The 25,182-nt window shown below is 34.7% G+C and overlaps 1 protein-coding gene across 3 annotated transcripts in view; it reads left to right on the top strand.

The window, feature by feature from the left end:
- Nucleotides 1-25,182, top strand: part of LOC115219876 (KICSTOR complex protein SZT2) — a 201,426-nt gene that overhangs the window by 73,599 nt on the left and 102,645 nt on the right. For all 3 annotated transcript variants that reach the window (XM_029790174.2, XM_029790175.2, XM_029790173.2), the window contains exon 21: nt 24,134-24,264. In XM_029790174.2, the coding sequence (XP_029646034.1) occupies nt 24,134-24,264 (131 nt within the window). The remainder of the gene's footprint in view (nt 1-24,133; nt 24,265-25,182) is intronic.

Below are 25,182 nucleotides of genomic sequence, written 5' to 3'. Positions count from 1 at the left end.
CCAATGGGATTGTATATTCTTACAACATAAACTAAGGCTGGTAGATTTGTTTTGTTGAAAGAGCACAATAAAACAGTTGTTATGAGATATGAGCTCTGAAGCTTTGGAAATAGCTTAATCCATCATCAGGTTTAAAAGAGTAAAGAGCCCCTCCCACCTCAATCATGAATGACCATGAGATTGCACCTAGAAAGATCCCCTCTGAAGCACAAGTCCAGACAAGGTTGTTTATGGAAGACCAGCAGTCACCCATGCATACCAGCCTCCCCTATCTATGCCACTGATGTTATCCAAGGAAAAGGCAAATGCCAATACAGCTTGGCACCAGTGATGTTGCAACTCATTTTGATAGATGAGTGAACTGGAGCAATGTGAAATAAGATATTTCGCTCATGAACACAACAAACAGCCCAGTTCAGGAATCAAACTCACTATCTCATGATTGTGAGCATGATGCTTTAACCACTGAGCCATGTGCCTTCACATCAGGTTTAACGCCACCAATTAGATCTCTAATGTCTTTACTGAGCTCCATTTTATTGCAAGCATTCGAGCCAAGTCTCCTATCTGAGGACAATCTCCTCCCTCTAATTGGAGGCCCCTAAAAAATATTATAAAAGATATCCATAAGGCAGTTGTATGTCACTTTATCCACTTAACTATTTTACTTTGACTTAGCTGTTAAGTCGTATCCCTAAGGATTTGGGGATACACTGCTAGTATTTCTCTCTTTTACTTTTCTTAATTATTTGATTGCCTCCATGCTGGGTTATCATCTTGAAGGATTTAGTTGAAAAAATTGATTCCCTGTACATTTTTTAAGCATGGCACTAATTCTGTCAGTTGCCTTTGCCGAACCACTAAGTTATGGTAATGTAAATAAACCAGCAACACTTGTGAAGCAGTTGTGGGACAAATACAGACACACACACACACACAGAGTTTCCATTGAGCGAATTCACTCACAAAGCACTGGCCTGCTGGAGGCTATAGTAGAATACACTCACCAGTGGGACTGAACCTGAAACCTCATGGTTGCAAAGCAATGTCTGTGCCTCTTGTACTTCTGTCCTTCAACAATACACCTTATTCTGTTTGCTTCATTCATTCTAACCAAAAACAAAGCAGCAGCCTTACATTGTGGTGTTATGAAGGTCATTGAACCACAAAGTACACACTAATATATCCAAATTTAATCCCCTGGCTGATAAAAGCTGAAGTAAAAAATATGATATGGAAACATGCATATTGAAGACACCTACCACCATTGCTAGTGTTTTTAACACTAAGTACTAATTAAATTTAATAGGTTTGTTACATTAGTTGTGTATGTAATTTTAACTTATCTGTTAATAATGTTGGTTTGAAATTAATTCTGATCTCTATTGTTAGCTTATCTCTTCATGGTCTTTATCTAATTGACTTAATTTGTTTGTTTTTTTCTTATATCCTACACCAACTGATTTTTTTAACCTAATCATTTTCTCAAATTTTTGCTATATTACATTCTCTCCTAATAAGACTAGATTAAATTAGTTTTTTTTTTCTCTCTCTTTTTAATCCTTAAAATTTTTTAATTACCTTAAATTTAGTATGTATAAGTATCGGTTTCAAATTTTGACACAAGACCAGCAATTTCAGGGGAGGGAATAAGTCGAATGCAACAACCCCAGTACTCTACTGGTACTTGTGCTATTGACCCTGAAAGGACGAAAGGCAAACTCAGCCCCAGTGGCATTTGAACTCAGAATGTAAAGTCAGAAGAAATGCTGCCAAGCATTTTGTCTGGCATGCTAACGATTCTGCCAGCTTGCAGTCCTAATATTTATAAATATTAAATTCAGAAAATTTTTCAATTGAAATCTTGAGAGACAAAGTAGAAAAGAGACCACCATAAACATTGCTTACAGACCCTTCACCTATGTTCTCTTATTATTTAGACCTAAATTAGCTCAGATCAAGCAGAATTTGTATTTAAGGACATTATTAACACCACAACTCAGTCATGTTAATTTTTTTTTTTTTTGAGACATGACATCATGTCCTTCAGTTTTTAAGACAAAAGCATGAGATTTTTGAGATTTTGTACTTTCTAGATGATCCAGTAACCGCATAAGTACCTTCTCCCTCCCCTTTATTGTTTCATCAGTGTCTTGTTCTTATGATATGTTCTCTGTTTTGAGTTTCCTCTTTTCTCTCCTGTTTCTTTTTTTTAATTATTCCCAATAAATCTTTATTATGTGGTGAGCCAGCAGAATTGTTACCACATGCTTAGCAAAATTTATTCTGGCATAACAGAAATTTGTTCTGGCTCTCTATATTCCACTGAAGTCAACTTTATCTTTCATTCTTTGGGTTTGAGAAAATGAATACTAGTTGAGCACTGGGGTGAATGTAATTGATTGCCTCCTCTCCTACATTTTCAGGCCTTGTGCATGCATATAACGGAAAGAAAGAATTATTATTATTATTATCATCAAGAGGTCAAAAATTGGTGAGCTGGCAGAATTGCTAGCATACCTGGGCAGAATACTTGGTGACATTTAGTCTGTCTTTATGTTCTGAGTCTAAATTCCACTGAAGTCGACTTTACCTTTCATCATTTCGGGGATCAATAAAAATAAGTACCAGTTGGACACTGGGGTCAATGTAATCAACTTACCTCTCCCCTGGAATTGCTGGCCTTGTGCCAAAACTTGAAATTATCATTATAAAGAGCACGAGGGTGATGGATTGGCAGAAATGCTAATGTTGTACAAGCATTCTAATATTCGTAACACTTGCGGTATTTAGTTACGGCTCTTTACATTCAGAGTTCCAATCCCATTAAGGTCTATCTACTTTGCTTTTCCATCCTTCAGTGGGTTGGACTGGGAAATAATAAAGTACCAGTCAAGTATGGTACTTCACCAGTATTTTAACACTTTAATATTCAGATAATGCTGACAAATATAATGCTTTTTATTCATTCATATTGTTTTGAATTAATCATGTATTATCTCAAAGCTTTGAGATATTTCAATGATGTGATTGTTTATTTTTAGAACGATATTGTAGGGTAAGTGTGAGAGGCCAGATCTGGTTGATTTTACCATAAAATGAGTAGAATATTTGGGCTGGATATGGCCAGTTTGAAAACTAAAGAGTTAAATATTGGTAACCTATGTCTCACCAAATTTTATGACCTCATGCCTTCCATCTTAGATATAATTCATTGAAAATGAGAGCAGAGACCAAAATATTGTCACCACATCCAATATCAATATTTCTAGTTGTATTGAATTTCCTTAGTTTGCTGTGATAGAATTGTGCATGGTCATAAAGCTTTCTGTCAGAAGGTAAAGGTTCTTTATTAAATTAATTTTTCCATGAAACTTTATTGTAATAATGGTGTTGGCATGGTGGTAGTAGTGGTAGTAGTAGTAGTAGTAGTAGTAGCAGCAGCAGCAATACTGATAGTAAAGTAGGTCTAGAACAACCTGGATTTCTCTCCTGTAGAACTGCCTATCTTAAGTATTTTGCGAGGAGGTACTTGATAAGGTGAAAACTTTTGTGATAGTATACAGAAATGTGTGTTTAAGGTGAAGGGCGTGGAGGTAAGATATAGTAGAATTAGCATAAGACAGTTATCAGTTTACAAACTTTTAGAAGCTAAGTGCTTCTTCTTTCAGGTTAAGTAAAAGCAGCAGAGTCATGTTTGATGAAGCTGATTGTGGTGGTGGTGATGATGATGATGATACTTTTAGGTCAAGTCTGGACAATATGCATTTTTTCTCAGGCTCTACAACCTACATAAAATTGATTTAGGTTACCACCAAAGATATCGGTGGTGGTGGTGGTGGTGGTGGTGGTGGTGGTGGGGTAGTCATCAAAACCACCTTCACCAGAACTGCTATCAACTGCCAGACCCTAAAAGGTGGTGGTCCACCCTGCCCACTCTTGAAACATTTTCTCTGATTTTTTTTTCTCTTTGTTTTTTGTTTTTGTCTTTTCTTTCTACAAGAGATTTTAATCTTGAATGTGTGTGTGTGTGTGTACGTTGCTTTGTATGATTGACTAGAGATTGTGAGATACCTTTAAAGTAGCACTTTACCTGTTTTAGATCACAAAATCCTAATTCCCTGTAAGCTATGCGAGTAAACCACTTGAGTCCTATGCATATGGAATTTTCTCAGACAAATCAAAGCCAAATGCCTGTTCTCACAACACTTACTGGCTGATGCACTGTCTCCTTTTTTTTTTTTGAGAAAGAGAGAGAGAGAATTTAGCCTATGACATTTAAACCAGCCAAAATATTCTACCCGTTCTACACTCAAATCGGCCAGATCCTGTCTCTCACACCTACCCTACAATGCCATTCTAAAAATAGACAGTTATCATCAAAACCTTGAAACTCAAGATAATACATGATTATTCAAAACAATCATCATTATAATCATCATCATCATTGTTTAATGTCAGCTGTCCACATTTCTGCTTGTTGTAGTCTGGTTGGTTGATCATTTAGTTTCTATTCCTGCTTTTTGGTTGAGTTGGTTATTATTGGGAACAGCATTCAACCATACAAGATATTTGCTCCAAATATTAACTTTTGAAAATGTTAAGCCATCCATATTGGCATTGAAAGAAATTAATGTAAAATAGTTGTAGACTTCTAACATAGTCACAAGGCCACATTTGTGTGTCTGTGTGTGTGTAAAAGTGTTAAGTCTATCCTGGTACTAACACTTTTCTGCAGTTACTTGTACTTGACTTGAGCTTATTGTTATCAACCCCTCTGTCACTCCATGAAAGATAAATGACAAAGCTGACCCTGCTGGGATTTGAACACAGAACATAAAAAGGATGGAACTAAATATTACATTACATTTTTGTCTCATATTTGTGCTATCTACCCACCTCTCGTTAAATAGTTAATAATAATAATAACAATAATGATTATAATAATTCTTTCTGCTATAGGCACAAGACTTGAAATTTGTGAGGAGGTGGCTGGTTGATTATGTCAACCCCAGTGCTCAACTGGTACTTACTATAATGGCCCTGAAAGGATAAAAGGGAAAGCTAACTGTTGCAGAATTTAAAACCAGAATTTAAAGACGGACAAAATGCTGCTAAGCATTTTGTCCAGCATGCTAACAATTCTGCCAGCTTGCCACGTTAATATGATAATAATAATAATGTTTTCAAATTCTGGCACAACACCAGCAATTTCAGAGGGAGTTTAAATTTATTACATCGACCCCCAGTGCTCAACTGGTACTTATTTTATTGATCCCAAAAGGATGAACAGCAAGGTCAACCTCAGCATAATTTGAATAATAATAACAATAATAATAATTTTAAACACAGCTGGATATTTTGGTAGTGGGGTGGCATTGATGAGATAATAATCTGACTTGCATTTTTACTTGTTTTATTGACTTGGGGTAGGTAAAAGGCTAAGTCAAATCTTTTTACATTCCAGCTATATCCAGAGTGTCCTTTATTTAAGATTATGAATTTAGATTTGAGGGTGATTTAATTGTTATTTCTAACAGGTCAAGCAACCATTGCAGAACCCTTTTCCTCCAAGTTGATATGCGCTTGTGCGTGCGTGCACACACACACACACACATTTTCATATATTTCTCTACTGTGGGTCTCCTCTCATACGTTTATGTATCTGCAGGGGGTGTGGTGGTGGATTTGAAATGTGGGACAGTTTTCCTCTGTCATTAACTTCTTTTCTACTCAAAGAGATAACAGAATTTACTTATTGCTTACTCATTAGAGTTCATGACATCTAAAAAATTATTTAAGCTCCCGACCCCCCATTTATGAGTATAAGTAGGTACATTAAAAGAACCTTCTTCCTGTCTTTTCTGATAGAATTCCTGGTCTGGACATGGTTGAAGGAGATGCAATTAGAGATAGCTTCTTATAACATCAATCAATAATTATCTTATAGATGTTAGATAAAGGGTTTCAGTGTTTGAATTTGTTTTCCCTTGTAATCAGAAGTGTTTTCAATGAGTTGTTTTTTTATATTTATTGTTATTTAATACCCATCCCCAGATATCCAGCAGATATATATGTATAATTAAAGGTGTTTCAACCATTCCCATCACGTCATATATATACATACACACAAGGTCTGATCAATAAGTATCCGGACTGTTGCCATAGTAATGAAGCTAAAGCATGCAGAGTGAAGCTGCTTGGCAAAGATTGACCTTGGATTCTGCTGTGCATGTGCACTATGTTTTAATGTTCTATCTCACTTATGCTGTTTACAGGAGTGCTTAGAAGGAATGTCTGTAGCGTGTGATCATCACATTGACCATGACAGAGAAAGTTGTCATGGCGATACCTGCTCAGACGCCTAAGCAGTGTTGCAGAAAGTGCATGAGCTGCACACAAGTGTAGGAGTGGTTCAGATGTTTCCAAGATGGCCGAAAAAATGTCAATATTGACGAATGTTCTGGGAGACCCACAACCAGCAGAACTGAGAAAGACATCACAAATGTTCGTGCAGCTGTAAGGGGAAATCATCAAATCACCATCTATGAGTTATCAGAGGATGTGCAGATTAGTTATGGTTTAGTTCAGTCCTTTATCACTGAAGATTTGGGTATGAGATGCACGTCTGTCAAGTTTGTGCCAAAACTGCTTCCAGCTGACCAAAAAGACACTTGGGTTTCATTTGCACAAGATTTTCTTGATTGTGTTAAGAATGGTGAAATCTTTTTGAAAACTTTGCATAGACCTCTGAGCAAACATCGCCAAGCTTTTGGCAAAATTTGATGTAAATTTTCTGCTCAACTGTCTCTGTAATGATCAATACAATGATCACACGCTACACACCTTCCTTCCAAGCACTGCTGTAAACAGTGGAAATAAGCTAGAATGTTAAAACTTAGGGCATATGCACAACAGAGTACAAGATCAATCTGAGCCAAGTGGCTTCACTCTGCATGCTTTAGCTTTGTTAATATAGCAACAATCCGGATACTTATTGATCAGACCACACACACATACACATCAGAACCTGGTGCAGTTCCCCAGCTTACCAGTTTGCAATCAAACCGCCTAACCCATGCCAGCATGGAAAGCGGACGTTACAAATGATGATAGCTATCAGCTTTAGCAGATTCTTTCTTTTAGTGGTTATCTTTGTCTAAATGCTTTTCCTTTATTTGGAAGAATGGTTTGTGACTTATTAGGGTTTGGATAATGGATAATTTTGAATGGATAAACTAACTCCTCTGAAGTTGGAAATATTGACTTAAGAAAGAAATGCATTTAATTTGTGACTATGACAGAACATAAAATACCTTCAGTTTGTCTGCTGCTTGCTATGAGGTTTCAAAGTAGTAATATATTGAATTTAGCAGGATTTGCATTACATGTACAAGTTTAGAATTTTGTTGTAAGTTTACTTGGAATTAATATTATGCTACCCCAGTTGCACCGTCCAACCCATGCCAGCACGGAAAGCGGACGCTAAATGATGATGATGATGATGATGATGTGTATGTCTCTCTATAATTATTTTGAACAAAATAAATTTTGAGCCAGAATGAAGTGTTAATAATGTCTATGAAATATTAAATGTTATAGAGGGGTAATTAGGAAGGTTTTTTTTAAAAATCAAGTTGGTGTCTAGTTTTGGATTCTTTATTGCAGTTACTTCCAGAAGCTAAAGTAGTTCATTTGTTGACTCTGTCTTGCACAGGACAAATAAAATCCACAAAGAACTATTGTGACTTAATAATAAATGAAAGGGTTAAGAAAATATCAGAGTTTTTATAGATAAAATTCCTTGAGAAAGATGAAACTGGGTTTTCCAAATTTTTTCATTTTTTTTAGCAGTATAAAAGTCTGTATGTTGTTGATTGATGTCAAAAAGGATTTTTTATATGAAAGTGTTGGCCATTTCTTATTTTAAATTTAAAATTATAAACATACATACTCGTGTTGTTAGGCTACTATCTCTTATATTTTTCTTAGCATAAAATTAACCAAAATATTTGAGAATCACTTGTTTTTTGTTGACTATAAAATGATCGCAATGTTTTTTTTTAATAACTTTAATTCTCACATTTTGTCAATCAAACTAAAAACAAACAAAAAAAACCCAACAAAAACTAACTATTCCATACTAAATACTCGATATAAAAGCATCTAATATTTGTGATAAATGAGAGCTTTAGTCTGTCTTCTTAACTGGAGATTTGAGACTGTTGATGTTGAAATATTTAAGAAGCTGCTGGTTCTAAGTGGCAGGCCAGTGTCTCTTTACCCTTGATGTTGTTCACAGTGGAGAAAGTTTTATCTTACTTTAAATTTTACTCAGTGAGATTCAACTTCTCCAACTGCAAACTTCATCAATCTCTCGGACTTTCAATGGCTGCCAACAGTATGCATCTTCATTTTATTTCACTATGGTGATCGTTATTTATTTATTTATTTATTTATTTATTTATTTTTCTTATTTGAAATTAATTTGAAATAAATGTTTTAGTTTTATCCATTTTATATGTTATATTTTTATTTCATATATTTTAAAATTAATTTATTATTTCTTTTGTTGCAATAAAAGTTATTAAAAAAAATCTAAAACCTCTTCATAACTTTATTTAAAATTTTAAACAAAAATTAGTTGTTATACGATCTGTTGTTTACATTTGCAAAGAATGAATTGACTGAATGACTGAAGTGCTGAAATTAATACAAAGCCATACATAAGTCACTTTAATTTAGTGAATTCTGTTTTTCTTTTACTTTAAATACCAATCTAGCTTTATGCAAAGTGTATAATAATTATGCTTTAAAGCATTTTCCGAAAACTAATACAATTTTCTACATGGTAAAATGTATTATTGATGAAAAATTCCAATCAAATCAAGCCATGATAGTGTGGAAGAATGACTTCAATATTTTTATGCTAATTAATTTTGTTTATAGAATTCATCTAAATATTATTGTTGGTTGCAATAATTTAGAAATACTAAGTCAGCTCTGTCTGAAGATTTGGTAGTAATTATTGCTGCTAAATTCATGAATTTCTCGAATATTTTAAATAATTGTCTTAAGATCTACTGAATGGATGTCTGGAACTAAATTTGTATCTTTAACCCTTTAACATTTAGACCAGCCATGTCCGACTCATATATTCCATCTCTTTTATGTTCAAACAGGCTAGATCATATAGCCTCTCATATCTATCCTCCAATGTCATTCTAAAAATAAACAATCACATCATTAAAATCTCGAAGTTATGAATTAATGCATGATTAATTCAAAACAATGTGAATCAATAGACATTACATTTGACAGAATGTGAATGCTAAAGGGTTAATAATGGTAAGGTTTGATGAAGTAGGTATCAGCATTTGGTTTTGCTTCACAGTAGAAAATGGGGAAGCATTAAAAATATATATAGTGTAGGAATGAATTAAGAATTGTATGAGAGCATGAGATATATTGATTACATTTATTTTAAATTAAATTATTTATATGACTTACATATCAAGTGTTATATTTGAGAGAGAAAATTGTGATACTTCATACAAGTATTTCAAGGCTATTTTCTTTGCTGAAGGTAGGGTTGCAGGCTCCATGACAGTCTTTTCCATTTTCCCCTTCCCTCTACATCTCTCCTCCCTCACACTCTTACCCTCATTTCATCCTCCATCATCTTTGTTGATGTCTTTAATGGTCTACTTTTACTTTCATATTAATTTATGACACTCTCCTAATCTACTCTCCTTCATCCGTCCTCAGCACATTAAAATAAAATTTTTTGTTGGGATGAAATAAAATTTAAATATTTTAATCTTTCTTCTAATAAATTCTCTTTCAAAGCAGTAAGTCTTTTGTTGAAGACTGCGAGTAATGAGAATGTAATGTATGAAGTGGATGAGTTAGTAATAATCTTTGATAACTTGGACAGAAATAAATCTTTGATTCAGTGTGTATATATATATATATATATATATATATAGGAATAAAAAATGGAGTTAACGCAGGTTTAAACAAGTATTTTTTCTTTCTACATATGTTTCAAAAATTCCACTGATACTTATTCAAAAGAATAAAAGGTATAAACAATGCAATCTTCTCTTCGGGAAAGGGAAAAAACGAAACTTGTCAATACGACATTTTAGCAAAAAATGATGGATTCGTATAGCGATAGACAGAACGCTATTAATATTGTTTAAAAAAACGTTATATGATATAACGTCATAAGTAGCTAACAGAAAGAGTAGGGATTTAATAGTGAATGTTAAATATAAAGGAAATTAAAGTCTAAACTATATATAATGATAGAGACTACTTATATGCACTAAAAGTATGTTTTTGCCAATGCTTACATCTGTATGCTCGTTCTATAACCGTGTTTACTAGAGTATTTTTAGAAAAAATAATGAAAAATAGCTCAGAATTGCAGAGAAGACAGAATTTCTTGCCTTTGTCATATGGTATCGAAATTGAGAGGATCAACCATTCCAAATGAAATTGTTCATTGTGGTCTTTTAAATTCCAAATCAGTTTGCTGAGACCGGTACTATTCCGTTTATTTCTATCCCTAAATGTTGAGTAATGGATAGAAATTCTCTTAGATAACTCTAACGATGTGCTTCCAATGTAAAATTGTACTTTATTACGAGTACTGATTATACACTGGTATATAGAATTTTTAATCTTAGAGTTACTTGACATAAATTTAATTCTATTGGGATTGACTTCAGATACAATAACCTTGTTATTAATATTTCTAGATGGTTGGATGGTAGTAGCTAAATTAATGTTAGTATTAGTAAATGTATTAATATTTAACAGTTTGTTATTATGAGAAGATATAATTTGCAAGAGATATATATTGACTGGTGATTGTTGATTTGATTTTGATTATTGCTGAAAGAAAGAACTGTTAGTTACCTGCTATTTACCTAAATCCTACAGATTTTAGGTTTCATGTCTAAATGGAAAAGATGACAGAAACCCTACTCATCTTTCTCTGCCTCCTTCCTCAAGGTGCTATACATTAGAAAAGAGTGTATGCTACTAAACAATAAAAAATGATTCAGTGGTCTAACTTAATGCTTGGGGAGCGTAAGGAAAATTATAGAACAACAATATCCTCATGAATTTCCCAGCTGAATTTGCAAATCTGTTCACCTTGTTCAAATAAGAAACTAGTTCAGATCCTTTGAATTATTTGTTTTGATAATTAGGATGCTGTTTGGATAGTACCATGACAGAGATTTAACAGTTAAGGAATTTTTAGGTACAAAATATATCAAACCCCGCAAACCCCTGTCAAGCATTCCTCCACATTTCATCTTCCTAACACTCATCACTCTTCTAACTATGGCACTACCCAGCTGCTGTTATAATTTGTGAATAGAATCAGCACATAGTTCTTCCCCACTTTTCACTATCAGTTACCTCCTGCTCCGGAACCCAAGGAATGATAAATATATACTCATTAAAACACATAAAACAATGAAGTAGTCTTATATGTAAGAATAACCAATCAATGTTAGAGTAGAAAGTGAGAAAATACATGTTGTATTAGACTACTAATTTGGAGTAGTTCAAATCCATAGTGTATACACCATAGTTCTTGGGAAAAGTTAGCAGACTTTCTGAGAAATTACCTGTGGCAGACTGGTATTTTGTCCTAAGGAAGCTTCTTCTACACTTACTGCTTTCAGAAACTGATAGAGCTTCCAGTGGAAAAATTGTAATGCAATATATAAGACCTTTGCTTATAATGTAAGGAATTACCATATTTGCAGGTGTATATCTGCTTTTTTTTTAATTACATTTTTAAGTATATCAGAGAATTGCTCTGCATTTAATGCACTACATTATGCATAGGAGACTGAGTATTGTAGGCTTGGAAGCTGGATGAGTGTATGTCTGTTAGGTACATTAATTGTTACTAATTATAAAATATTGAAGACAAACCAAAATATCACATTCTGTTACTATAATCTTAGAAAAAATTGCTTATGGTATGTTGGGAGTTACATGGGGAGGTAATACCATCTCATTGCACTACCTTCCCTAGCATACATAAACCACATCTGGTTTATGTCTTACATTATTTAATAAGTGTGTTACCTTCAGGAAACATTTTTTAATTATATAAATGAAAACATTGCAAGGAAGATGAAAGGAATGTTAAACTTTCACCTTCCTGCCAGTTATTCACAATGAGTGGATGACACAAAACCATAGTTGTGGTGCACCACTCTGATGGTCAGTCGCTAGGAACACAAAACATCACAGCCAAAAATACAAGTTTTGCATCTAATATGACAGTTCTCTTGACCAAGGTATAAACAACTGTATGGCTAATTTGAAAGAATATGAAATGGTGACACGGTACTTGCATAACATTATTTATTTATAAGTTTATGGTTTCATACTTTATTCCGGTATATTTCCACAACTTTGTACTTGCATGCACAGAGTCATACATTGCCCCTACAAAAATATCTTTCAGTAAGTGTATAATGAAACACTAAAATCTGCTCTTTTCATCCCCCCCACACCAAATATATTTGTAAAATATAGTGTATCTCATGCAAGAATGCATCTTATATGCTGGTAAATTTGGTAACTAAGATTTTAATGTGAATGATATTAGATGTTATATAAGAAATGTTTAATGTAATTTGTTTCCTTGTAAACAATATTTCCAGCTGTTTCTTGTAAGTTTATATGCATTAAAGTTTAAGATTTACTGATTATCCCCAGTGCTTACTATTGAACAATCCTCATAGAATTAAGTGACTATAAAAGACAAGAAACAGTGTGTCTCAACATGTGAATTGACTACCTCACATCATTGGCTCTAATAGACACACCAAAATAAAGCTTGTCAAGAAAAAGTTGTAGCATTCTGACTTGAAAAAGATTTTGGAGACCTGCTCCATACTTTTTCTCCTGCTGTTACTTGATTTCCATATTTTAGATTGGTCCGTGCTGTATTTTTTGCATTCTGAATCCTTGTTGTCACTCACAGCAGAATTATGTCTGACGTTATTTGATTTAAGTTAGTCTTTTCTTCTTTTTTTTTTTTTTTTGCATTTTGTGATTAAGTATTAGTGGTATTTCTTCTAAATTTTTATGTTCTGAGGTCAACTTTACCTTTTGCTTTTTAGGGTCAGTTAAATAAGGTACGAGGCAAATGCTGGGGTCAGTGTAATTGACTGCTCCTCCCCATCAAAATTGTGCCAGAATTAGAAAGAATTATGTGGTTAAGTAGAAAGATAGAAAATATCTACTGATAATACATCACAAATGTAGTGCTTTAACCCTTTAACATTTAAACAGGCCAAATCTGGCCTCTCACACCTATCCTACAATATCATTAAAAAATTAAGCAATCACATTATCGATATCTCAAAGCTACAGGATAATATGTGATAAATTCAAAACAATGTGAATAAATAAATATTACATTTGACTGAGTAATCTGAATGCTAAAAGGGGAAAGTTTCAATAGACAAAATGTACCCTTTATGTCCCCTTTTATTATTTCAGCCATTGAGTTGTTGCTTTGTTGAGGCACTGCTTTCATAAAATGTAAGCCTGGCTCTGGGCAGCAGAACTAGACTTGCATCTATAATTTAAATCTTTTACTTGTTTTAGTCATTGGACTGCAGTCATGTTGAGTCAATGCTTGGAAGGATTTTAGTTGAACAAATCAACAACAGTACTTATTTTTAAAAAAGTTTAGTACTACTTATTCTATAGGACTGTATTACTGAACTGCTGATTTACAGGGAAGTAAACAAACTAACATTGGTTGTCAAGACGTGGGGAGGGGCAAATACACACGCATAACAGGTTTCCACACATTATCCGTCTACTAAATTCTCTCACAAGGTATTGGTTAGCCTGAAGCTTTTGGTGAAGACACTTGCTCAAGGTGCCATGCAGTGTGATTGAAACAGAAACCATGTAATTTGCAAAGTGAAATTCTTAATTACACAACTATGTGTGTGTCTGTATATGATTATATCACTGAACCTGGACAAACTGTGCTAAGAATTGTATTGATAAAAAGTAACGGTCAAAAAAATGCATTGTGAAGGAAAAGAGCTGAAAACAAATGTTGAGACAATGCATGGAAGGATTTGGAATTTATAAAAATTTTCTAGATAATGTTGACTTTGCTTTCTTTTAATAAAAGTTAATTAATACAAACTAATTAGTACACCATTTTTTCTATTATAATATGGATTAAAGTCATCATCATCATTATGGCAGCGAGCTGGCAGAATTATTGGCATGTTAGACAAAATGTTTAGAGTTCAAATAAGCATCTGTTGAGTATTGGGCTTGATGTAAATGACTTACCCTTTCCTATTAAAATCACTGGCTTTGCAGCAAAATTTGAAACCATTATCCTTTCATCCATTTGAGGATTGATAAAAAAAATACCAATTGAATACTGGGGTTGATGTATTTAACTAACCCCTAGAATTACTGGCCTTGTGCTAAAGTTTGAAACTGCCACCACCACCACCACCATCATCATCATCATCATTATTATTATTGCTGGCAGAATTATTAGCACACCATGCAAAATACTAAGCAGCATTTCGTCTGTCACTATGTTCTGAGTTCAAATTCCGTCGAGGTCAGCTTTGCCTTTCCTCCTTTTGGGGTCAAGAAATCAAGTACCAGTGAAACACTGGGTTCGATGTAATCGACTAGTCCCCTCCCCCAAAATTTCTGGCCTTGTGCCTTTAGCAGAAAAAATTAGGACTATTATTATTATAAGCTAATACCAACTGTAATACAAGCAACTTACACAAGTCACTTACCTTTTACTTGTGTCAGTCATTGGACTGCAGCCATTCTAGGACACTGCCATGAAGGGGTTTTATTGAATGAATCAACCCAATACTTATTTTTTAAAGCCTGGAACTTATTCTGCTGGTCGATCATTGTTTGTTGAGCAGTGGTGGAAAGCAAATGCAAAGGCACACATACACACACACATATATATACACTCACACATACAATATATTGCATACATCCATACAATGGGCTTCTTTCAGTTTTCATCTACCAAATTCATTCACGAGCCTTTGGTTGGCCTGCAACTAAACTTGGAAAACACCTGGCCAAGGTGCCACACAGTGGGACTGAACCTAAAGCCATGTGCTTGTGAAGCAAACTGCTTACCACACAGCTACATCTGCAATTGTAGATATTGTTTTAACCCTTTCAATACCAACCCAGCTGAAACTGACTCTGGCTCTGTAGTACAAATGTCTTGTTTTCATAAGTTTTCAATTAAAATCTTCCACTAAATCTTACTCTTTTACTTGTTTCAGTCATTTGACTGTGGCCATGTTGGAGCAAGTGATAATTTTGAGAACATGTTGGGGTCAAGCAAATCGACTCCAGGACTTATTCTTTTGTAAGCCTAGTACTTATTCTATTGGTCTCTTTTGCCAAACCGCTAAGTTATGGGGATGTAAACACACCAGCATCGGTTGTCAAGCGATGTTAGGGGGACAAACACATACACACAAACATATACACACACGCATACATATATACATATATATGATAGGCTTCTTTCAGTTTCCATCTACCAAATCCACTCACAAGGCTTTGGTCAGCCTGAGGCTATAGTAGAAGACACATGCCCAAGTGCCACGCAGTGGGACTGAACCCGGAACCATGTGGTTGGTAAGCAAGCTACTTACCACACAGCCACTCCTATGCCTTAGTCATAATTTATGTTCCTAACATCAACTTAATGATAACTAAGTTATTTTACTAAATTTTTTGGTATATTTAAAATTAATTGAAAGAAACACAGGGCATCTCAAAATAAATATGGTAACAAAAGGATTAAATATTAGTAAATGACTATTTTTCTCTATTCTGCTGCCCCACAAATTTATCCAAAGAACTAATATTTTAATTTTCTCTTGAAAAGAAAAAATTCTGTGTCCATTGATCTCAGATTCACTGATAACTATTCTAAAGTTATACCTGCATATCTGCTTGGGAATACAACAAATTAGCTGGGTTGAAATTAGAAACCTGTTAATTTTGAGAACATAGTCTTTTTGCTTCAACTAATGTTCATGAGCTCCTTGTGTCTTTTATTTTTTACTTGTTTTAGTCTGTAGACTGCAGCCATTCTGGGGCACAACCTTGAGTTTGTAATCGATGGATTTGACCCCAGTACTTATATTTTTTAAAGTCTAGTACTTCTATTGATCTATTTTGCTGAACTGCTAAGTTATAGAGGTGTTAATAGAGCAACACTTGTCACACATATGTATGATGGGCTTCTTTTAGTTTCCATCTACCAAATCCACTCACAAGGTTTTGATCAACCTGAGGCTATAGTAGAAGACACCCAAAGGGCCATGCAGTGGGATTGAACCTGAAAGCATGTGGTTGGGAAGCAGTCTTCTTACTGCACATCCACACCTACTTCTAGAAGAAAAATCATCCAAAAATATAAGGTAGCAGTCATTATAGCTTCTAAAATTTGTCACTGTATCCAGGTAGGCCATTCATTAAGTTTATTGAAAAATATATGTCTTAATTATTTTTAAGTATTTGATTAATCATTCAATCAGTGATTATAGTACTTAGATTTTTCACATGGATACAGCTTAGTTATTATCAAATGTCATATATTTGGTACTTTGTGATTTACACAAAAACCGTATTGTAAGCTAAGTGTCATGTTTCAAATATATCAACAAAAAAAAAAAGCTAATGAAGCTGAAAAAGTAAGAGATGATGGTGTTGGTGGAGCCTTACTTGGTAGGGAAGATATTACTAAAATATCTGGGCCAAAATGAAAATGTTGACACAACAGCAGTGAAAATGAGGTTGCTATTGATAGAACATTTGTTAAGACTAGACTGGTTACTCCTCCCTGCAAGAAGGAAAAAGAAAGAGTTACTACCCACAAGGAATTACTCTCAGATAGGTTTCCTACATGGGTTAAATTATGTTATGATCACTTTGATGGAAACTACTACATGTGAATGTTTTGATGGAGGAGAAGAAGGAGATATTTGGCTTTACAATATTTGCTAATTTATCAAGAAACAGTGAACACCAGTGTGTGTGTGTATGTGTGTGTGTGTGTGTGTGTGTGTGAGAGAGAGAGAGATATTCAAATTGAGGTAAAGAGATTAAAGAAAACAATAGGATGATACTGTGTTAGAAACCTGGAGAAAGAGTTTACTATTTCAGTCTATTCCAATTCATAAACGTGGAAGTATTTGTGTACCTGTGTGTGTATGTGTGGGTGGGTGGATGTTTGTATGTGTGTATATGTGTTGTCCATGCTTTCTTTTATGGTGAGTGTGTCAATCGTCTGTCTTCAAAGGATACTGAAGGAATGGAAAGAATCAAATGCAATTAAGATTGCTTGAATAAGTGAAATATCTTCATGATTGTCATACAAACTACTTGCAGGAGCAACCAAGGGAAACTCTACTTGGTCCAAATGACTAGAAATACCAGCCAACTCTCTATGGAATCACACCTGCTATCTTAAAAATGTATACATTGGACAAAGGTATACAAATAACTGATGTAATGGAATGTCTTTAATCATAGGTGAGCTCAATAGGGACTGAAATGAGACTACAACAACAGCAGCAACTACTACTACTTAGATGTCTCTGACCATGACCACAAAAATGGACAGTACAATCATGCATAAAAAACATTTATCTGAAAACGATCCACATGTAGGCACAGGTGTGGCTGTATGGTAAGGAGCTAGCTTCCCAGCCACATGGCTCTGGGTTCAGTGTCACTGCATGGAAACTTGGGCAAGTATCTTCTACTATAGACTTGAGCCTACCAAAGCCTGGTGAGTGGATTTGATAGAAAGAAACTGAAAGAAGTCCATCGTATATATATACTCTTTTACTCTTTTACTTGTTTCAGTCATTTGACTGCGGCCATGCTGGAGCACCGCCTTTAGTCGAGCAAATTGACCTGGGACTTATTCTTTGTAGCCCAGTACTTATTCTGTCGGTCTCTTTTGCCGAACCGCTACGTGACAGGGACGTAAACACACCAGCATCAGTTGTCAAGCAATGCTAGGGGACAAACACAGACACACAACATACATATATTATATATATATATATATATATATAATATATATATATATATATATACATACATATATACGACAGGCTTCTTTCAGTTCCGTCTACCAAATCCACTCACAAGGCATTGGTCGGCCCGGGCATAGCAGAAGACACTCGCCCAAGATGCCACGCAGTGGGACTGAACCCGAACCATGTAGTTGGTTAGCAAGCTACTTACCACACAGCCACTCCTGTGCCTATATATATATATATATATATATATATATTTAATTAATTAAGAAAAATGGAGAGTTTGAACACAGAAAAAAATCAATTTATATATATATAGTAGTCAATTTCTTACCTTCATTCATATTTTGCAATTAAGATTGCATTATGCATTTAAAAGGTAAAAATCTCTTCAGGGGAAAAACTGACAAATATTCGTTCATATCCTAATGGATGGAGAGTTGCTTATAGACTGAGAGAGCAGCATGTGTTTGTGTTTGCCAGCATGTGTATCTTTTGGATTCCTTTCTAAAAATAGCTTGAGGTTAAACTACAACCACAGTGGACAATGGCTAGTTGTAGTTCAGAGGAACTAGGTCACACTACAACTAGACATTTTCCTAGAGAACCCATTTCTCATCAGCAGTCACTATTCAGTCCAAAAAAGGTTCATTTGTGAGATATGACAGCAAAGAAGAGCACACATTCACTCTCTGCACATGATTAGACTGGGAAAATTTGTGAGGAACCCATTGACCTAATTTGCTGATTTTTCCAATGGCACACAGGTGTCGATGAATGGTTGAATGACCAAATTCAAGCTTCTCTGCTAGTTGCTCATCACTTACGATGGGATTTTGTTCTACCAGGGTATGCAGGACATCCTTGTCGAACTCTACAGATCTTCCAGGATAAGGCTCAGTTTCTAGGCTGTAGTTTCCAGCTTGGAATTTCTAGAACCACCATTGACACTGGCTTACTCTTATTGTCCGATCCCCATATACTTCATTAATATCCCTCACACACTTACCATTGCGTTGTTGCCTTTATTGAACTCATAAAGCAAAATATGCTGAATATGCTCCTTTGTCACTTCAATTATAGCTTTGAAAAGATAACTGTTAAAATCAAACTGCTCTCTTCAAAACTTGCACTCAGAATAAGAACAAGGTAAAAATACTTCCAGCTTTTATAGCAAGTTGATGCAGGTAGTTTATTCTGTCCTCTTCCGACTTTTCGTTCATGCAATTGAAAAAACCACATTATTTATGGGATAACCTAACATATATAAATGCACATATATGTGTGTCTGTCTGTCTTTGTCTCCCCCACCATCACTTGACAACCGATATTGGTGCGTTTATGTTCCCATAACTTAGCAGCTTGGCAAAAGAGACTAATAGAATAACTACTAGGTTTACCAACTAAAACCCTTTAAGGTAGTGCTCCAGCATATCTGCAGTCAGATGACTGAAACATGTAAAAGAATAAAGGAATATCTGGAAATACTAAAGGTTTATGATGACTGATAATGAACATTTTTTGGAAAAAACTTGGATGTGTGATTAAATTAGCCAAGGATATAATGGGAATAGCTTTGCAAGATAAATCAGGTTAGATAACTCTTTGATAATCCCCTACCATTAGATATTTTTTCTGGATCTTTTCGGTTTGAACGGCAGTTTTTTTTAGCGGTGTCATATGAAATTGTCACCCATAATTATGACCCTTGTATCGATCTATTGCATTTCAATTTGTTTTAGGGTTAGGGTTAGGGGGAAGGGTATCTTTTTTCTTCAGAAATGTAAATAAACCCAATCTGTTTCTTAAACGAGGGACATATTCATACGGCACAAAATGTTTTCACCTCAATAGACGTCGTTGATTGGTTGAAATTGCAGAAATTGAAGAAAAACAACAACAAATATCTTACAAACTATAGAATTTTCTCAATAAAGCCAGGAGAAAAAGATGTTTTGTAAACACATTCTACCAGTATACAAAGTTTAAAAGTATTTAGTTATGTGGAAATTATTTTAAAAAACTACCGTTCAAACTGAAAGGGTCCTTTTTTTCTCTTATTCTTATGATTTAGTCATAGGTTGAAGGATAGTACCCATGATGTGTATAGTGACTCTGAGACTGATGGAGTTGGGGGGAAATAAGTAAGTCATAACTCAAGAGATCGCTATATTAAGAAGCACCATATCATCATATCAAATCAGTATCTGATCTGAATTCTTACAACAGAGTGGACCCTCTCAAAAAGCTGTCCAGTGGGCTATATGCTAGTTAAGTCAGTCAACAGATTAGGATTCATGGTTTAACTATTTATAAGATTTCTCTGTTTGTTTTAGTAATTTGACTGTGTTTGAATTCAGAAGTGTACAACAAGTACATCTTTGCTCTATGTAAAATCTTGCCATTCATTTCCATTATTGTTTGTGTCACTAAATATGTAGCCGTCTCTAAAATTTTCAATGAAATCCAGTAGCAAGGTGGCAGGATTTATATTTGTGGGAACAATACAATATGTTAGTTATAACTTCCATTAATTGTAAGTTATAACTAACATATCTGCTAACCTATTGAAAGTCTCAGACTCCTTGCAGCAACGACTGACCACTTCATGAAATTGTCCTCTGGGTTGCCTGTATTAAAATCAATTACTTGCTCGTATATACTTTTTCTGTTGTTTATTGACAGGTAAACCCTTTTATAATGTCAGACTGTATGAGTTAAATAAAGGAACACATTACTCTCTCTCTTGTTTGATGTTTTCTCTCTCACTCTCTCTCACACACATTCTTCTGTCACTTTCTTTCTCTCACACGCACAATCCTTATCTCTCTTTCTCACCATACTCTTACCTCTTTCTCTGTCTCTTTTCACTTCTCTCTCTCATACACACACACACACATTCTTCTGCCACCTTCTTTCTCTCACACACATTTTCTCTCTCTCTCAAACACACAAACTAGCATTGATAACTGTTCTCCGGGTCTAATGTCTAGGCTGTAGTAAAGGTAATAGGTACTTTACCCATAGAATATATTTTCAAATCTTTTCAAGAAAAGTTTAAATGTCTAACTTCTAAGATAGTTATAGTATGTATAGTTAATCTTACATCACAATTTGCGAACTATACCATGTTTCCTGAAAGGTTTCCATTGAAACACATTCTGGTTCACTGCATCTCTGATGGCTTGAGTAACAAAAGAATGTCTCTAACTTTGTGTAGATTAAATATAACAAGGGACTATACATTCATCCATTCACACACACACACACACACACACACACACACACACACCACACACACACACACACACACCACAGAGATAGACAGACAGACAGAAATATGTAGCTTGTAAAGACTAAAACTCCCATCAAATGAGCAGGGCTACAGCTGAGGCTTTATTCAAAGAGATGAGGGATTAAACTGTGAGAGAAGGGACCTGAACAGAACGGTGCATGCTGTAGATGAGCTACAGTGCTACTCATATTGCAGAAAAATGGGTGAATACACACACACACACACACACACACACACACACACACACACACACATATAGTGGTGCTATCTGGTAAGAAGTGCCCATGTTGGTGTCACGTAGGCTTCTCCCAGTGCACTCTGTGAAGTGGTTGGCATTAAGAAGGGCATCCAACCATAGAACCCATGCCAAAACAGATGACTGGAACCTGGTACAGCCCTCAGGGATACCAGCTCTTGTCATACCATTCAACTCATGCCAGCATGGAAAACAGACGTTAAATGATGATGATCTCTCACACACACACACATGCATGCGCGCGCGTGCACACACACACACACACACACACACACACACACACAGAGTGAGTTGGAATTTATAGAAAAACAAAATATGAAGACAGGTGTATGAATAACAAGCATGTGTATTAGTTTGACGCTCGAGAAAATGAAAAAAGTCTTTTACGTTTTGAGCCTATGCTCTTCAGCAGAAAGGATAAGGGAAAATAAACAGAGAGAGAATGAAAAAAAACTCGTAGATTTTAGTGGTCATAGTGTGTGTGTGTGTGTGTACGTACACACACAGACAGATCCTTATTATATGTATTCTGCACCAAGTTAGAAACATTCCTTTGTTACTCTTGCTGTCAGGAATACAGTGAACCAATACGTATTTCAATGGAAGCCTTTTGCATTTCTATATATTCATTATTTCAAATAGTTATTTTTACATATGTTCAATGAACTGATTGTATTGGAAAATATACGTGTTATCATGTTATGTGAGATTTAAAAGTTTGCCACTGCATAAGACAAATAATATTTTAGTTTATTATTGTTATTTGACAATTGTACATAGGTGCTGCATGGCTGTTTTGTAAGAAGCTTACTTCCCAATCACATGGTCCTGGGTTCAGTCCCACTGGATGACAACTTGGTTGTCTTCTACTATAGGCTTGGGCCGACCAAAACCATGTGAGCAGATTTGGCAGACAGAAACTGAAAGAAGTGTGTTGTATGTATAAATATATGTGTGAATGTGTATTTATGTGTGTGTGTGTGTATGTGTTTGGCTCCCAGTACTGTCTAACAACTGGTGTTGGTGCATTTACATCCCATGTAACTTAGCGGTTTGGCAAAAGAAATCGATAGAATAAGAACCAGATTTAACAAAAATTAAGTACTAGGATCAATTAATTCAACTAAAATATTTTTTCAGGGTGGTGCTCCAGCATGGTTACAATGTAATGATTGAAACAAGTAAAAGAGAAAAACAGAACACATGTAATTGAATGGAAAGATATTTGTGTGTATGTAGATATGTATGACAACGCAAGGTTGAGTACCTTTTACCAGACTAACGCTGTGTGAGTGAATTTGGTGGATGGAAACTGTGTGGAAACCCATCATGTGTGTGTGTGTGCCCCTTCCTACGGCTTGACAATGGGTGTTGGTTTGTTTACATCCCTGTAATTTAGTAATTCAGCAATAGAGTTTAGCAATGTCTTGTAAGTGAATTTGGTTGATAGAAACTGTGTGGAACCCTGTTGTGTGTATATATATATATAGACATGTGTATGTGTGTGTCATCATCATCATCGTTTAAGCGGACGCTAAACGATGATGATGTATATATTACACACTCGTGTGCATGTTTGTACCCTACTACATGACAACTGGTGTTGTTTTGTTTATGTCCCTATAACTTAGCAGTGGAGCAAAAGAGACTGATAGAATAAGTGTCAGACTTTATAAAAGAAATGTAAGTACTAGGGTTCGATTTGACTAAATCCTTCAAGGTGGTGTCTCAGAATGGCTGCAATCCAATGACTGGAACAAGTAAAATATAAAGATAACAGAAACATGAAATCAACCGTGAAATAGTTGGATATTTTAATAAATCTCTCCACAATATGATTATTTTCAAAATAAATTGAAACAGTTGTATTTCATTAGAAATACAGTCACAAATAGGTTCAAAGAATCTTCTGAAATAATATTGTTTCATGTTATTTGTTTAAGCATAAAATAAACGAATTGTTTTTATAACCATCTAAGTATCATGCTCAATATATATATACACACTGTCGATCAGCCAGTTACTGTGATAGTTATCTTGCTATAACATCTCTTATGGATGTTTGAATGATTTATTCACTTTTCCCTATAGTAGAGGTGAGGAATTCTCATCTGATCATGTGGTTTACTGAGTATGTACCATTGTAAAGGTCTAAAACACCCAAAATGCATCTGGTGTTTTTATGGGCCACCACTGGAATGAATTTTCATCTCCTTTTAGATATTTTTTTGTGTTTTCAATATAGCATGTCCATAAGAGATGTTATCTCAGTACAAATACTGCAGTAATTGGCCTATCAACAGGGTATACACATTCACCATGATATATAGATGGTTATTTAAATTTAATACTGTTTCATTGGCATCTACTGGATTTTTATTATTTTCAGTATTAATTAAGGACTCTTTTAGATTTATCCATAAAAGTAATGTATTTTCTATTTAATTTCAGTTCTACAGCCTGGACTATGAAACCATCTCTTGCTTGACCACTTTTGAACATCTGATCTATGTATGTCAGAGCAAACCAGGACATAGCTTTGAAAACTCTTCTTTTAATCCAAGTAACCGTGGTGTAAACTGGTAAGTTATCTAAATCTCTTAATAGTAGCATTGACTTGGATTTTTAAACTGACAAGAGTATTTGAGTAGGACTTTGAAATCACCTCTAATAATCCCTAGTCATTTTCAATTCAGATTTAAGATGGTGAACTGGCAAAATCAGTAGTGTATTGGAGAAGATGATTTGCAATATTTCTTCCAGCTCTTTACATTCTGAGTTCAAATCCTGCCAAGATGGACTTTGCTATTTATCTTCTTTGGGTCAATAAAATAAAGTACCAGTCAGATACTGGGGTTGATGTTATGTATCGAAATCTACATTACCCAATGTGGTCTTTTTTTTTCTATCCAAGTTGGTAGAGTGTGATTTGAGGGAGATTTTGCTGTTATTTCTAACAGGTCGATGTGGTGACTAAGAGGCACCAACACAATGTATTGTTATGATATTATGCTGATGTTGTCTAACTACAACCTCAGTTTATTATTAATTTTTAATTAGACTTTGATCAAGGTTTTAATTGAAATTTTAGAATTTTTTTTACTCTATTTTAGCGTTATCCTTCCTTAGTATGTTTTGGTTACAGCTGAGACACATTTCGTCATTCTCAGCTCATTTAAAGCTGACCTAAGTCTAACACTTTATCATTTAAATTAGCTATATCCAGCCAAAATATTCTACATTTTTTTTTACATTCAAGCTGGTCAGATGTGATCTCTGACACCAACCATACAATATCATTCTAAAAGCTAACAGTCACCTCCTCAAAATCTCAAAGCTATGAGATACTGCGTGATTAATTCAAAATAATGTGGATAAATAAGCTTTACATTTGACAGAATAGTGTGAAAGCTAAATAACAAGCAACAACTACATCAGCAAAATAGTTGAAAAGCAGTCAGCCATGGCTTTTATTTTAACCCTATAAATTTTTTGACAGT

This window comes from Octopus sinensis, linkage group LG15, assembly GCF_006345805.1.
Source record: "Octopus sinensis linkage group LG15, ASM634580v1, whole genome shotgun sequence".
NCBI classification, from domain to species: Eukaryota; Metazoa; Mollusca; class Cephalopoda; order Octopoda; family Octopodidae; genus Octopus; species Octopus sinensis.
This window is presented reverse-complemented; position numbering and strand designations above follow the sequence as displayed.